The sequence below is a fragment of the Wyeomyia smithii genome, chromosome 1, assembly GCF_029784165.1.
Source record: "Wyeomyia smithii strain HCP4-BCI-WySm-NY-G18 chromosome 1, ASM2978416v1, whole genome shotgun sequence".
In the NCBI taxonomy this organism is placed as follows: domain Eukaryota; kingdom Metazoa; phylum Arthropoda; class Insecta; order Diptera; family Culicidae; genus Wyeomyia; species Wyeomyia smithii.
This window is the reverse complement of record NC_073694.1, coordinates 191,213,338-191,227,162: the sequence shown is the minus strand read 5'-3', so window position 1 is coordinate 191,227,162 and position 13,825 is coordinate 191,213,338. Positions and strand designations below refer to the sequence as shown.

The window sequence follows — 13,825 nt, the reverse complement described above, 5'->3', positions numbered from 1 at the left end:
ACAAACAGTTGTTCCGAATACTTTATTAAGCTAGGATGAAGGTGAAAGGCGCTATGGAATTAAGTTCCACTTTTTACCTTATTGGACCACTGTGCAATGGCGCTTTTTAGCGCCCCGTAATGATTTATTTGAAGTACCTATTATTTTTCTACCACTCATCGAAACGTTGTGAATACGAAATGGCAAAAAAAATGTTTCGTTTTGTTTTCTCATAATATCGTCTGCGAAGCTCCGCCTCTACCGAGAGTTTTGCTTGATAGTTATACAGTCAAACCTGTTTTTGTGCGACTGTTTTTTGTGCGAAATTTATTTCGTGCAGTTTTTTTTTGCGATTATTTTCTTTGTGCGACTGTTCTTGTGCGATTTTTTTTCGTGCGGCATATGAAAAAGGACCACTTCCGACAACATTTTCAGCCATTTAGTTTGTCCGATTCATGGAATGAATTCTAACGCACTACATAAGTGTTGCGTCAAAAAATTACTATTTGAGCCAGTTTTACGTAGGAAAAGTCATGAATTGCTTGCCTACGAAGGAAAGCGGTTGAAAGGATTAGCATGTTTAAAAAAGTTTCGTTTATCAATCCGATGTTCTAAAATTGTTCTCATAGGTATTCTAAATCAGAATCAACAACTTTCGAGTTATTTTTAACTGAAGATTTTTTTTATGCGGTCCCTATCCACCGCATAAAAAAAGTGTTTTTTTCAACAATGCTGTGGAAATATTGTTTTGTAGCTGCACGTGAAGTTTCAAATGATTTTTTTTGCGATTTTTTTTGTACGGTCCCTATTCCTCGCACAAAAAAAGGTTTGACTGTACGGTTTTGTTTTCAGCCCTGATTGGTCATAATTTCAATAATACAATTGTTAGCATCATAAAATCAAAATTTTCGGTTGCTCAATTTGTTCCCCAATGTGTTGCCGTAAGACGAAAAGATAATTCTACGTCGAAAAAAAAAGTTCAAACAGCAAACAAGAGAGTGTTAGGTAAACTTACTCATCTTGATGCTAATATTTTTTCTGCATCTATTCCTAGTTCTCTGCGAAAACGTTTTCACGGTTTAATGAAACTAAATATTGAACAATGTTAACATGACTGAAGAAACCATCGAAATTGATTGAAACTTAAAACGCGTGTAGCGGTGAAAGTATATAAATTACAAAAACAATTGATAAAAATTTTCAAAACAAAAAAAGAAGTGTTCAGCATCAGTCATGTACACGAAAAGTGAAAGAAGGGGGTGCAGTTTGACAGGTAGTGAATGATGATAATTAAGGATTATTTAACACCAAGCAGAACGTTAGAAAATCATCTGAGTTTCAGTTTTTGAATCATCGCTATAACGGTTTAGTAACGCACTAATAGTGAAATAAATAGCATCAGTTTTTTGGGTTGCGCGTGGTAAAATTCTTTTGTGTGTGAATAATACTCAAACGGCAAATGTTATTGGAGTCTACTCGGGTAAATTATATGATCAAGAAAAAATTGCCGCCTTTTTGTGAGAAAAAGTGTTGTTCCATCAAGTTCGGACCCTCATGCCCTTTGCAATGCCAGCCCGTTAATTCGCAACTAGTCACCGATACTTATACTTGAATACGACGCCCCACGGTTAGATCAAATTTCAGAACATACCAAAATTACAGTTCATCCTCTAAGAGCATCCGTCGTGCCAAAACCTTCGATTAGAACCCAATTAAAGACATTAAACGCCCTTTGGTGAAGCGGCCAGCTTCATATTCTAAAGTGAAACATCTTTTGTGCCAGTCATCCAATCTATTTGCGGTCGGCAATCTTCTGCGCAAATCGCGCGATACGCATGCCGCCGCCGCCGCCGCCGCGTGGCAGGATCAAATAGCCTAATCACACGTTTCGAATCGCCTGCCGCCACATTTGATGTCCAGACGCGAACGCGCCCCATTTCCTTTGTCCCGGACGGAGAACGGTTCTAGACCGCTTAGGGAATGTTGACCTCTTTCTCGTCGAAATCGCGAATCGGCCTTGGGCACGCGCTAGAAGAGCGGAATTTTCGGGGTTCTGAGAATTTGTGCACGGTCATCCCGCTGCCGCTGTCTAGTGGGCGAAAATCTGTTCAAGGAGGCGTAATTAGTCTAGCCTCAATACAGAGTTGCAATGGAACAATGGGAGCTTGGGAAGCATTATATCGATTGCTGCGGTTCTTCGCACTGTCATTACATTTAATCTGTCCGCCACTGGCGATGATTACGAACACAATTCCAACCGCAGAGTACGATTGCATAATTGGCTTGGGCGGGGTGACGGGTTTTTTTTTCGTGTGGTGGCGACAACGACAACGACGACAATAATAGCGCAGATATTGATTATTTGCTGTGGGCACTTACCGGCATGTGAATTCGTTTTCGCCCAAACACATCTCCAGACAGTCACGGCGGTTGAGAACCTGGGCGGTACGCTTGACGTGGCCGTTCAATTTGTAGCCTTGCACTCTGTCGATGCACCAGGCGCGCTCACACGGGCGCAGCTTCAGGCAGGACTTCTGGGCGTAGATCGTGAACACTGGGAACTGGGATTTGGTGAGGGCACCTGTAATTAGAGGATAAATTCTCGGTTATGGGTGTGCACATGAAGCTTAAAAATACTGATACAATATTCTTAGCAGTGAATTAAAATTCAGTCATCCCTCTAAACAAAGCAGTTGCTGTAAACATTCAAAGTCATGCTTGTAATACTCATCAGAAATTATCACGATGTTGAAATTCACATTAAATTTTTTATTTCTACAGTGTCGGTGTAGTGGTAAAGTAGGGAATCGAAGGTTTTTTCTATTGGGTATACGTGTAAAGCAGTGTTTATTTCAAACGACTCTGCACTTTTTTTCGCTCTGAGTCTCAGTTGAAATTGCATTATCAGCAAAAGATGCATGTTATTTGAGTTATGGCTCATGAAAAAGTCCAATGATAGCGGAAGCCAAACTAAACTAAAAGCGCTCAAAATATTTCCAGTGGTTTTCCAAAAGACCCGTAATTATTTTGAGAGCCGCTTATTTTGATGCCATTTTGTAAAAGCTAGGGTTGTGTATCGGTTAAAAATTAAAGCCTCGTGAGTCAAACAACTCATCCAAAGGGCGTTTACCGGTCAGTAAACTTCAGCTTATACTAAATTACTTTGTTCAACGAGTTTTATTCGAATTTTAAAGGGTTAATTTCCCTGTTTATCAGCGCCTAAGGAATCCTCAACGAAAAACTTGTAACATGTTACGGGTGGCTAGATCATTCTTAGTAGAGCATTTTTATATAAAAAATCACATGAATAACAAATTGTAAGCAACACATACCATAACACGAGTGAAAACATTGTTGCATTCACCGTTGAACACTACTTTCTGCTATTCTACCGTGATTATGGGAAAACAAGCGAGAATCTAGCGTTTCACGACCGACCCCCTGTTGACGTTGTACTTCACAAGGATGTTATTTTTCAAGAAAAGAAAGTAAGCTATCAAATAAATGACAGTGTGCTGTTGCTTCAGTTTACCCCAGGTCCCGCGTACTAATGAAGGCATATTTTACTGATCTGATATCCCTTTCGTCATTTCCATGAGACGATTCGAGATTCGAATCACTTGATGGTTGGATCGCTATTACTCCCCAGAGCTATGAAGAGGGATTACCACCTGTATACGGGTCGGTAATCTTCATCACGCTAATACATCTCCGCAGCCTTGTGGGGAACGTTCACTCGCTCTCTCTCTCTTTATTGCCATTGGTGTTGTTTATAAAAATGCAAAATCAAACATAATGAAATGACTGATTAAAGGCTGCCGCAGGTGTGGCAATTTACATCCTACAAGCGTGGTTATTCTTGTTGCATCTACTACGACCTACCTAGCCGAGAAAGGAACGAGATGGATAGGCGTTGGTAATCGTTGCTGCACCAACAGCGGCATCAAGAATCAATAATTGCTTTCAATTACCAATCTGTATCGCAATCTGTTACAGGTCTCGAAGACGGTGCAAGCAGCATTGTAGCACCGACCAAATGGATCATCGATCAATAATTGCCGTTACGTCTACCCGGGCCGATATCTAACAGTCAAGCAACCCTGCTTTTGTTTGCTGCAGTCCCCTGCTGAAATGCGTCGCTAATTTAACTAGAATTCCGTATCAGCTACAAAGTAATTGGCTAGGATTTGAGCGATTCTCGGCGTGAATCCCCGCCGGGTGAAAGCAGCAAGGCCGCACCGTAATCAGGGCACGTTCAGGGGGGGGGGGGGGGGGGGAAATTCACTTTTCTTTCGCTCATGCTGAGAAACCGAAAGTACGTTTCGAGTGTTTCCAATTTTGAGCTACCCGTTATTAGGTACGATCGATGAGCAGATGAGTTTACGGTGCACCGTTATAAAAAAAAACACAGAAAACAAACATTTTCCCTTGATGATAGGGTGAAGCGATGCTACTGCTGTCACGAAGGAAACGACCTCTGGGAGGAATTCGTGACGTGAGACATACCACGAATGCCATCGGTTGGTATCAATCACTGGGGCTTTCTGTTGGTGCTATAACTAGACAAATTGGCATGATTTATGCATACAATGTCTAGCCACTGCGTTCGAGAGGAGGACGATAGCGTCTTTGGTTTACGCGTGAGGAATGCGCAAATCACTAGGCCGCACTAAAGCGACGAACCCCTCTGGTGGAAAAGACAACAGAGTTTGGCTGGCCGTTCGAAGCAGTAGCTGCAGCACTGTTCGGTCATGGGAAATGCTTTCCTAGTCTAGCGAATCGGTGTGTGGTGCCAGATTCGATTAAACCTAACCTCTCGCAAAACCGCAGCGCATCGGATGGGGCAATTTACGTTGCTGCTGCTGCTGTTGTGTTGAGTGCATGCTATCGAACGGTAATGGGAGCAACGATTTTCGCTTTCGCAGTTCACCGACTAGGGGCAGGATGGATAAAAAGTGAATTCGACGGGTGAGGGTGATGGCACCGGAGGAGCAGAGTGAGAGTTTTATGATTGTGATCATGCCAGACCCTGTTGTGTATGCCAATCTAGGGATCCGCCGGAGCGTCTTTTTCTATAATGCAGTCGAAAGAGGCAAGACTGTGGATAAGCTTGCGTGAGATAAAATGGTCAAATGATTTTCAACTATTGCTATAAAGATATTTTCGCGAAGATATATCAGCCTGATTGAAAAGCTATCGTTTTTATAACTTAGCATTATTTCAAGCTTGTTAATGTATCACAATTCTGTTTCCAACGTAAAGTTATGTGGTCAATAAGGCGTTATCTTCGGTGAAACCTTCCCTGTTCTCGAAGACTTGGGTCGTTTCTGCAGAGCATTGCCACGCTATTGACAATTAACTTTAATCTAATGAAAATTTCTTTACACTTTTAATAAACCCAAACTTTCTCGACTTTTTTCGAGCATAAAGGTATATGCGCCCTTAATGATGTAATTTCTGTGGAAGTGTAAGCTGCGCGCCCTATCTTACTGTGACTTACTGTGACATACAAGTTGTCGCAACTGATTTGCCATGAAAGGGAAAGAAACATTTTAGCACTAACAGTGCTTCCATATCTGATGTAGAAGTTGTTCGAAGGTTATCTATTGTGGGAAATTTTAGAAAAAATTATAATTGAAAATCGCAAGCATCAAAGATGTGTTTAGCGCAGATTTTCTTCGGTAGCAAAAGCAAGAATATTTAAGTAGCTGTGGTATTTATGGTATTGCGGATGAATTTTATTTGGCTTTATCTTTTTTTTAAAGATATTCTACAACAATCTATATATGTTGCCCGACGTTTCGACCGTTTTTGGTGACCTTCTTCAAGTAGAGCTGTATTCGATAGTAAAAATGTGTATGGTGTTTCATGGTATAGGTTGTCAAACAGCGCAAAAGTCCGCCCTGAAAACCGCAGAGTGCTGTATCATAATCGGAACAGTCCAAAAATGTACCAGAATCAGAACAATTTTTCATATGCGAGATTTCTCCACTATTTAACGAAAAGTTATTACAAATATTCACCGGTATCATCGAACAACTTCTGCTGATGATGTTCAGAAAGTTTCATTGGGACTATTTTAAAGTAATAATAAGTAAAAAGATATTAATAATTATCTGTAGAAAAAATTAAAAAATGATCCATTTTCGAACACAAGTCGCGTTACGGTTGCTATCATGCTTAGTTTTCTAGCAGTGATAATGAAATCAAATATTCCAAAAATAGAGTGTATTTTTCAGTGAAATGTTTCTATAATATCTAAGTTTCATGTAAAAACACTTCTGGTGCAATATATTTCATTTTAAGGAGTTCATGGTGAAGTACGAAGGCCTATTTCCTATCATGATCGGAACAGCTTACTTCTGAGACTTCACCGCTTCACTTTACCTGTGATGATAGATTTCACGTAGGTACAATTCATAAAAAGATTTTTGCTAGAACTTTTTTTTCTTTGAGCCTATTTTGAATGTTAATAATAGTTTCAAGCAATTAAACTGTCTATATAAAAAAATAGATGAAAAATGTGGCATAAAAATCTATGCATTATGAAAATAGTTCAAATTGTTCCGATCATGATACATTACCATTACTTTTGAAGGGATGTAAATGTGCGAAATAGGTAAAGAAAAAAATGAAAGTTTTCACTCAACTCGGTGTTATTTTTTCTTGCTAGAGAGTTTCAATTTTTTTGTACCGTGATCCTTCACTTCAAATCATATTTTTCCCGAATGTTGCAAAAATTACACATCTAATCTGCATATCACAGGGTTGCGGAAACCTGGAAAATCAGAGAGTGTCAGAGAATTTTTCGTTCAGGAAAATCTGGGAATATCAGGGACAACCGAAAAATAATCAAGAATTTTTTTTTCAATCGATACGCGATTTCTTTTAAACTGATTTTTTAGCGTAAAACAAAGACTGAGCGGATACTTTTTTCACTGGGATTACAGAGTTGCGTTCTTCTACGTTCCACTTTTTTGTGTAGAATGCTGAATAATATCAGAAAAAATAATGTTATATTTGAGGGAATTTGATTTTGAAAACTTTTTCGCCACCCTGTATCAACACTGTTGATTCAACATTCATTGGATGCTGCAAGGGTTACGAGTTATGTTGTTTGCAGTAGGTTATGTTAGAGAAAATCGTGAAAATTCTGATTGGTTTATCCAGGATAATCGGTGACTTTTTTTTTGTTAGGGAATTAGAATTACGTTGTCCATTGATGTGAACTTTTGAATATAATCGGTGACTTAGATATTTAAAAAAAATGATGAAGGAAAGGGAAAGAGTCTGTGCTTAATGGAATTAAAAAGAATTAAAATTTCAAATCTTTCTTACATTCTGTGAAACTCAGTACAGAGTAAAGTAAATATAATTGCTACTAAGGCCGTACACAACCGTACGTGTCAGCAGCCAGACGTTAACTACCAAAAATTTGGGGTAAAACGTCTTGATGACTTCTGACTTTTTAATACCTTTGTCCACGGACGAAATAATTCAACACCTACTTTTGAACTTGATAGCAGAATTTAACGAGAACTTTTCATTTTTTCGATATCTGATATCATTCTATTGATACACTCGAACAATATTTTCAAAATTTGATAATTTTTTGTTGTCTCTTGGCTTAAAAGCATTTTTTGGCTCACGAAACCTTTTTCTGGCTCTTAAAAGCATTTTTAAGCGATTCTTAACTCAGTTTGAGGGTATTGTTATAAAAATCTCCATCTTCTTGGCCTTCGAAAGCGTTTTCGTTGATTCTGAGCATAAATAATTTTTACTGTAATTAATGGCCTCTACTGACAGTTGAATAGTCTTTTCGGTGTTTCTAAAATCATTTTTTTTTGGGGTTGGAAACATGTTTTCATTGTAGGTCTGGCTTTGAAAAAGTTTTCTTTGAAAATGTGAGCCTTATTGAAATTATTTTCTAAAATTATTCTGAGCTTATTTCGATGCATTTGCAATGATTATTGTCAACTTTATGTTGTTTTCATCACAAGATCAATGAAGGACTTCTCAATAAATTGAATAACAGAGATTCAATAAGTTTTCATGTGTTTCTGTTTATTTAAATAGGATTTTTTGAAGAATGTATCTGATAATTCTGTGACGTTTTTTTTTAGTATTTTATAACATGTGGCTTACATTTTTTTACGATTTTTGGTAGTTTATTTACACGTGAAATCCATAATTAACGCCGGTTTTTAGTGGATTTAGGAATCCGACATATAGTCGGTTTCTACGAGGCATATTTTTAATGTTTTTAATTTTCAAATAATTTTTTTAGAGTCTGCGATGAGATTACTTAATCTACAAGTTTCTTTACGCGAGTTTCAACGATTTTTGTCAATGTGTTTGCAATATCTTCGAGACGATTTCACACGATTATTTATAACTTTTTGAATGATTTCCCAAAAAATGTTCCGCTTTACGATTTTTCAACTTTTCTAGTAACTTGTTGATAAGATTTTGAAGAGCTTTGTGCGATTTGTGACAATTTTAATTTAATAAATTTCTGGCGATTATGATAACCTTGAATTTTGGACATCGTTTCTGTTATTTATTAAAAACTTTTAGACATTGCGTTTTTTTCACTAGTGTTGGCAGAGTTTTAACAACTTCGGAATCGTTGTGATGATTTTCACGTCTGGTTTATGGTAATTTTAGACAACTAACTTAGTTTGGTGGATTTTGACGAATTTTTGGAAAATTTTCACCACACTTCGACAATTTTTTTTTGAATTTTACGACTATTTTCGGGTATTTTTATGTTCTTCGAGAGGTCTTTTTATCATCCTTTCAATAATTTTTGGCATCTATCAACCGACTCGTTAGCATTTACAGTCATACCTCGATATAACGTAACTTGATATAACGTAACTTTCACCCTGATATAACGTAGCTTTCCAAGATGTCTTGAAATTGAAAATAAATGATACAGCAATTGTTTTTGGGGTATAAATTGCTTCAAAAAATATTTGTACTAAGTTTTGAAACCTATGAAACCAATGCGAAAATTGTCCAAAATGGGCATAAGGAAGTTTTAAAAATACAAATAGGTGATGGGAAATAGGTTTTCACGCATCCTTGAGTAACAATTCACAGTCTTGCATCAATTGGAAAAAAAAAATATTTATTTTGCTTGTTGAAATTTTCTCTAAATAGGCATGTAAAAGGTTCAAAAATACTGATAGGTGATGGGAAATGGATTTTCGTGCATCTTTGAGTAACCATCAGCAGTCTTGCATCAATTAAAAAAAAATTGCTTGTTGAAAATTGTCCTAAATGGCCATGAGAATGGTTTGAAAATATTGATAGGTGATGGGAAATAGGTTTTCACGCATCTTTGTGTAACCTCTTGTAACAATTGAAAAAAAAATTTTTTTTTGCTCCTGAAAATATTTCTAAATGGGCATAAGAAAGGTTTAAAAATACTAGGTTATGGAAAGTAGGTTTTCGCGCATCTTTGAGTAACCAATAACATTTTTGCATAAATTGAAAAAAAAAGTTTTGCTTCGATATAACGTAACGAAAATAAAAATAAAGTTGCCTTATATCGAGGTATGACTGTAGTTAACTTTCGAGGATTTCTTTTATCTTTTTTTTGATGTTGACTAACGTCTATATCGAAGTTAGGCCCCTGAATTTGAAAATCTAGTAATTTAACCAGGGAAAACCAGAGAAAAGTGGTCAGGTTTTGAGCGCTTATTTTGCAGTCATCTATAATCAGGTTTTCGAGGTTTTGGCATCAATCGATCAGAAATTCTTTTACGGTTAAATTTATGTAACAAAAACAAACTATTTTTTGAGATACCCTGTTGAAAAATTGGTAATCAATATCGATTGTCTAAATCATACCGCGCAGCCAATCACTACCTCTCTTCCCAAGCACAGTCGACACTAACGGATACAATCGATCTGACTTTGTTGTTATTGTTGTTGTCACTTTCTGTTTCCGATGTTTATGCTGCTGCTAGCGGAAAAAACCTTGCAAATATGCATCTTTTTGTTGGTGTTAATTTTACGACAGCGGCCGGCGCCCCATCATTCTGATTCCAAAACCGCACCAGTTACATGCGGACGCTAGGTGATAGCAGCTGAAAGGAGGAAATACAAAAGAGTACCGCTCGTGTCGTGCCGGTTTTACCCGTAATGCTGGTGGCTTTAGTAGTAAATGGCTACTGCAAAACACTTAAATAGCTGGAATCCTGGACGGACTAACCAGGAAACTATAATCGGCAACTGGCACCTTTTGGTACCTCGAAATGTTGGTACAGAAGCGGCTAATTGAATTTTTTGTTTTACCAAATGCTGCTGCTAGCGGAAAAAACCTTGCAAAAATGCATGTTTGTGTTGGTGTTAATATTACGACAGCGGCCGGCGCAGCTTTCAAGAAACATTTGTCTCTACCATTCCATCATCTATGTAGCCCCTCCTTCTTTCTAATTATCTGACGAAGCCTTGGTATAAAACGTATCGTTCCAACATTTCACCCCATCAGTTTCATTATTAAACCGTACCGGATACATACGGACGCTCGGTGTTAGCAGCTAAAAGGAGGAAAAACAAAATAGTACCGGTCATCTCGTGCCGGTTTCACCTGTTATGCTGGTGGCTGTTAGTAATAAATAGCTACTGCAAAATACTAAAATGGCTGGAATTCTGGACGGACTACCAGTAAACGAGAATAATCGGCAACTGGTACCTTTCGGTGCCTCGAAATTTTGTTACAGAAGTTTTGTACCCTCCTACTATTTAACTGGATTCAACAAATTTTCGGCAGTTTTCTAAATTTGCAACTGCAGTTTTTATTAATGATGTTTTGACGTAGGACTGCGTCTTGTTTTTTGTACTGGGGTACATTGTCTAAAATGGGAACTGAAATTGGCAAATGTTTCGTCAGATTTCAAACGCTAATATCGTATGGATAATGGATGACAAACACAAATATTTTGTTGAATGGATGAAATATTGGACAGTTGCTAGTTATCATTATTATTTCATTGCTCGGCGCAAAAGAAATGATAGAAAGTTTGAAGGACAAATCTACGCGTATAATGAACCAATCACATGCCACCATGCCTAGCACAGACGACATCAATAGACATTAACAAATTACTGTGACATTCTCTATACCAGTTCAAAAAATGACTGGGTATCCTCGTCCCAACAGATCAACTTTCCATGAACTTGGACTAATTTGATGTCTCGATGGTAGAGGGTTTTCGAAAAGTATGAAACAGCCCTCTTTCTTAAACAGTTTTTTAGTCTTCTGTTGAAAGCTAATAAAAACTGATGTCTTGAAAGAAAATATACTGGTAGAGATACAGTACAGGTGGAGCGGAGCGTCGCTGGTATATCATCGAGCAATGAGCGATTCATTTTTGTGTGCAATCAAGAAAAAACAGTAAAATAAATATCAACTAGAACTTCAAGAGTAAGAAAACTATCAAGGAGATGCTATCTAGTAGGGTGACAGCGGGAAGGGTCATGTCACACATCAAAAATCGACCAAGAACATTTTGTTTATTGGCTCAAAAAATCACCTATGCAAAATTTTAGCTCAATCGGATATGGTTTATAGTTCTGATTTTTTTCCTCTCGAAAATCTATCCCCCCCTCCTCCATGAAAGTACATGAAATAGGAAAAATCTTAATTTTTTTCTCTATGCCACTGAAAACTACATAAATCGTTGAGAATCGGTGTTATCTGGACAAAAAAAATGCCTGAAAATCGACCGGGACCACTTCAACGAAAAGTAATTGGTCCATCATTGATGTCAAAAAAAGGAATAAAAATCAGAACTATTCATTTAATTTTGATTGTTTTTGGAACCACCCTAGTGAAAAAAAAAACAAGTTTAAGTTGCCTAATAAACATTAACATAATTTACATGCGGTTTGGAGTGAACTCGGTTGCAACCGAGGGCTTAATATGGAATATTTTAGAATTGGTTTCTAAAATGATGGCTAAGTCCCAGAAGGCTGATTTTCCACCAACTTTTTTTTTTTTTGAGTTAACACCAAATCTCGACGTTTATGCATGACGTTTTATGCATTTTTAGGTTATTTGCATTCGAAAAAAGAATCGATTTTTTCAGCTGCATGTTCTACCTTCTTGGTAGATTTTCGAGGGTCGAAAAATCACAACTTTGAGCGGTTTGAGGCACCTCTGAATTATATTCGATTGAGCCGGAATTTCGTGCAGGTCATGTTTTTGGGCCAATAAACAAAATGTACATAATCGTTTGTTTGAATTCGATGATGCTTTTGTTTATACAAACATTGTAAAAGGTATGTTTTTTGTGCCACACAGCTGCTATTTTTCGCCGAAAGTTTCGCTCAAGTGTGGCGTTGTTAGCAATGATTATTTGGAAGGGACCATTTTGATGTCTGTGTTAGAAGAATACTAATCGTATGGAACATGTTAGGTAGAACGCCAATGAGATGTATGGAAATGAATTGACCTTCGAATATCGTTTGGTGGTAGGGTACGAAGGTAGCGTCTTCTACAAGAAAGTCCCCATGTAAAATGTCAGACCAATTGGACATCGGAAACACGTGCCTCAAAGCGGCCATAGTTTCAACTTTTTGACCAATAATTTTTTTTTCGATTTTTATACCAAAGTTCTTAGAAATGCATGAAACGTCGAGATCTGTCATAAATAATTTTTTTTTAAATCGATATTCTGCAAATTTTTTGAGCTGAAGGCAATGCAACTTATGAAAGGACATCGTTCTTTAAATTTCGTTCAGCGGTAGGGTTCAAATGTTTGAAAAAATGTTCTCAAATAAAATTTCAGCTCAATCGGAAGTGGTTGAAGCACGATCCAAATTTTACTTTTTCGATTGACGAAGAAAAGCACAGGCAGTAGGTCATGAAATTGTCGATATCGATTGTTTTTATGCCAAATACAGTCATACCTCGATATAAGGCAGCTTTATTTTTAGTTTCGTTACTTTATATTTTTTTATTGATGGAAAATTTTTTTTTGGTTACTCAAAAGTGCACAAAAACTTATTTTCCTTCACCTAAAATTATATATAAACCTGTCTTATGTCCCTTTAAGACAATTTTCGTAGACAAACATAACACGTCACAAAACATTGATAAAATAAATGTCAATTTTACCCCATTTAACGGTACTTTTCAGTTTCAAAACTAACTTAAAACATTTATTCGGAACATTATACACCCCAAAAATAATTGTTGCACTTTAATTTTGGAAAATTGAAAAAAGTTACGTTATATCGAGGTAAAAGTTACGTTATATCGAGTTACGTTATATCGAGGTTGCCTTATATCGAGGTATGACTGTATCTTAGAAATGCACATACAATGTCGATATCTGGTGTTATCTAAAAAAAATTACTTCCTGGGACTGGGAGTTTCCATGCTCAAAGTTTCTTAGTCCACGAGAATTGTTTTTTTTTTTTTATTTTTCGTTTGTTTTTTTTTTTTTTTTTGTTTTTGATATAACACCAGATCTCGACGCTTATGCATTTCTAAGACATTTAGCATAAAAAAATTCTGAGGCACCCAAGTTCGATTGAGATGAAAATTTTGAGCCCTATCGCAAAACGAAATTCGAAAATTTGATTTTCATTGGCACCCTAATGTAAGGGGATTTTCGATCATCAAATTTTAATTCTAAAAACTTAAATTTTAAAAATCGTGTTGAATTTTCAATTGTGTACAGTTGTATAAAAGCTTTTAACATTTGAAATCTTTCTTCCCCGCAGAATATATTCCACAGATATAGTAAAGGAAGACGTAGTCTTACGACACATTAGAACAAAATTTTGAGCTCTTTGTTAGTACGGTTTCAATATAGCTAGATCTTGT

General features: G+C 36.9%; 2 protein-coding genes across 4 annotated transcripts in view; one reads left to right on the top strand and one right to left on the bottom strand.

The window, feature by feature from the left end:
• The window catches only part of LOC129721151 (uncharacterized), a 307,031-nt gene that overhangs the window by 41,298 nt on the left and 251,908 nt on the right, over nt 1-13,825 (bottom strand). For both annotated transcript variants that reach the window (XM_055673369.1, XM_055673378.1), the window contains one exon: nt 2,359-2,560. In XM_055673369.1, the coding sequence (XP_055529344.1) occupies nt 2,359-2,560 (202 nt within the window). The remainder of the gene's footprint in view (nt 1-2,358; nt 2,561-13,825) is intronic.
• The window catches only part of LOC129721158 (autophagy-related protein 16-1), a 260,160-nt gene that overhangs the window by 54,213 nt on the left and 192,122 nt on the right, over nt 1-13,825 (top strand). The window lies entirely within an intron of this gene.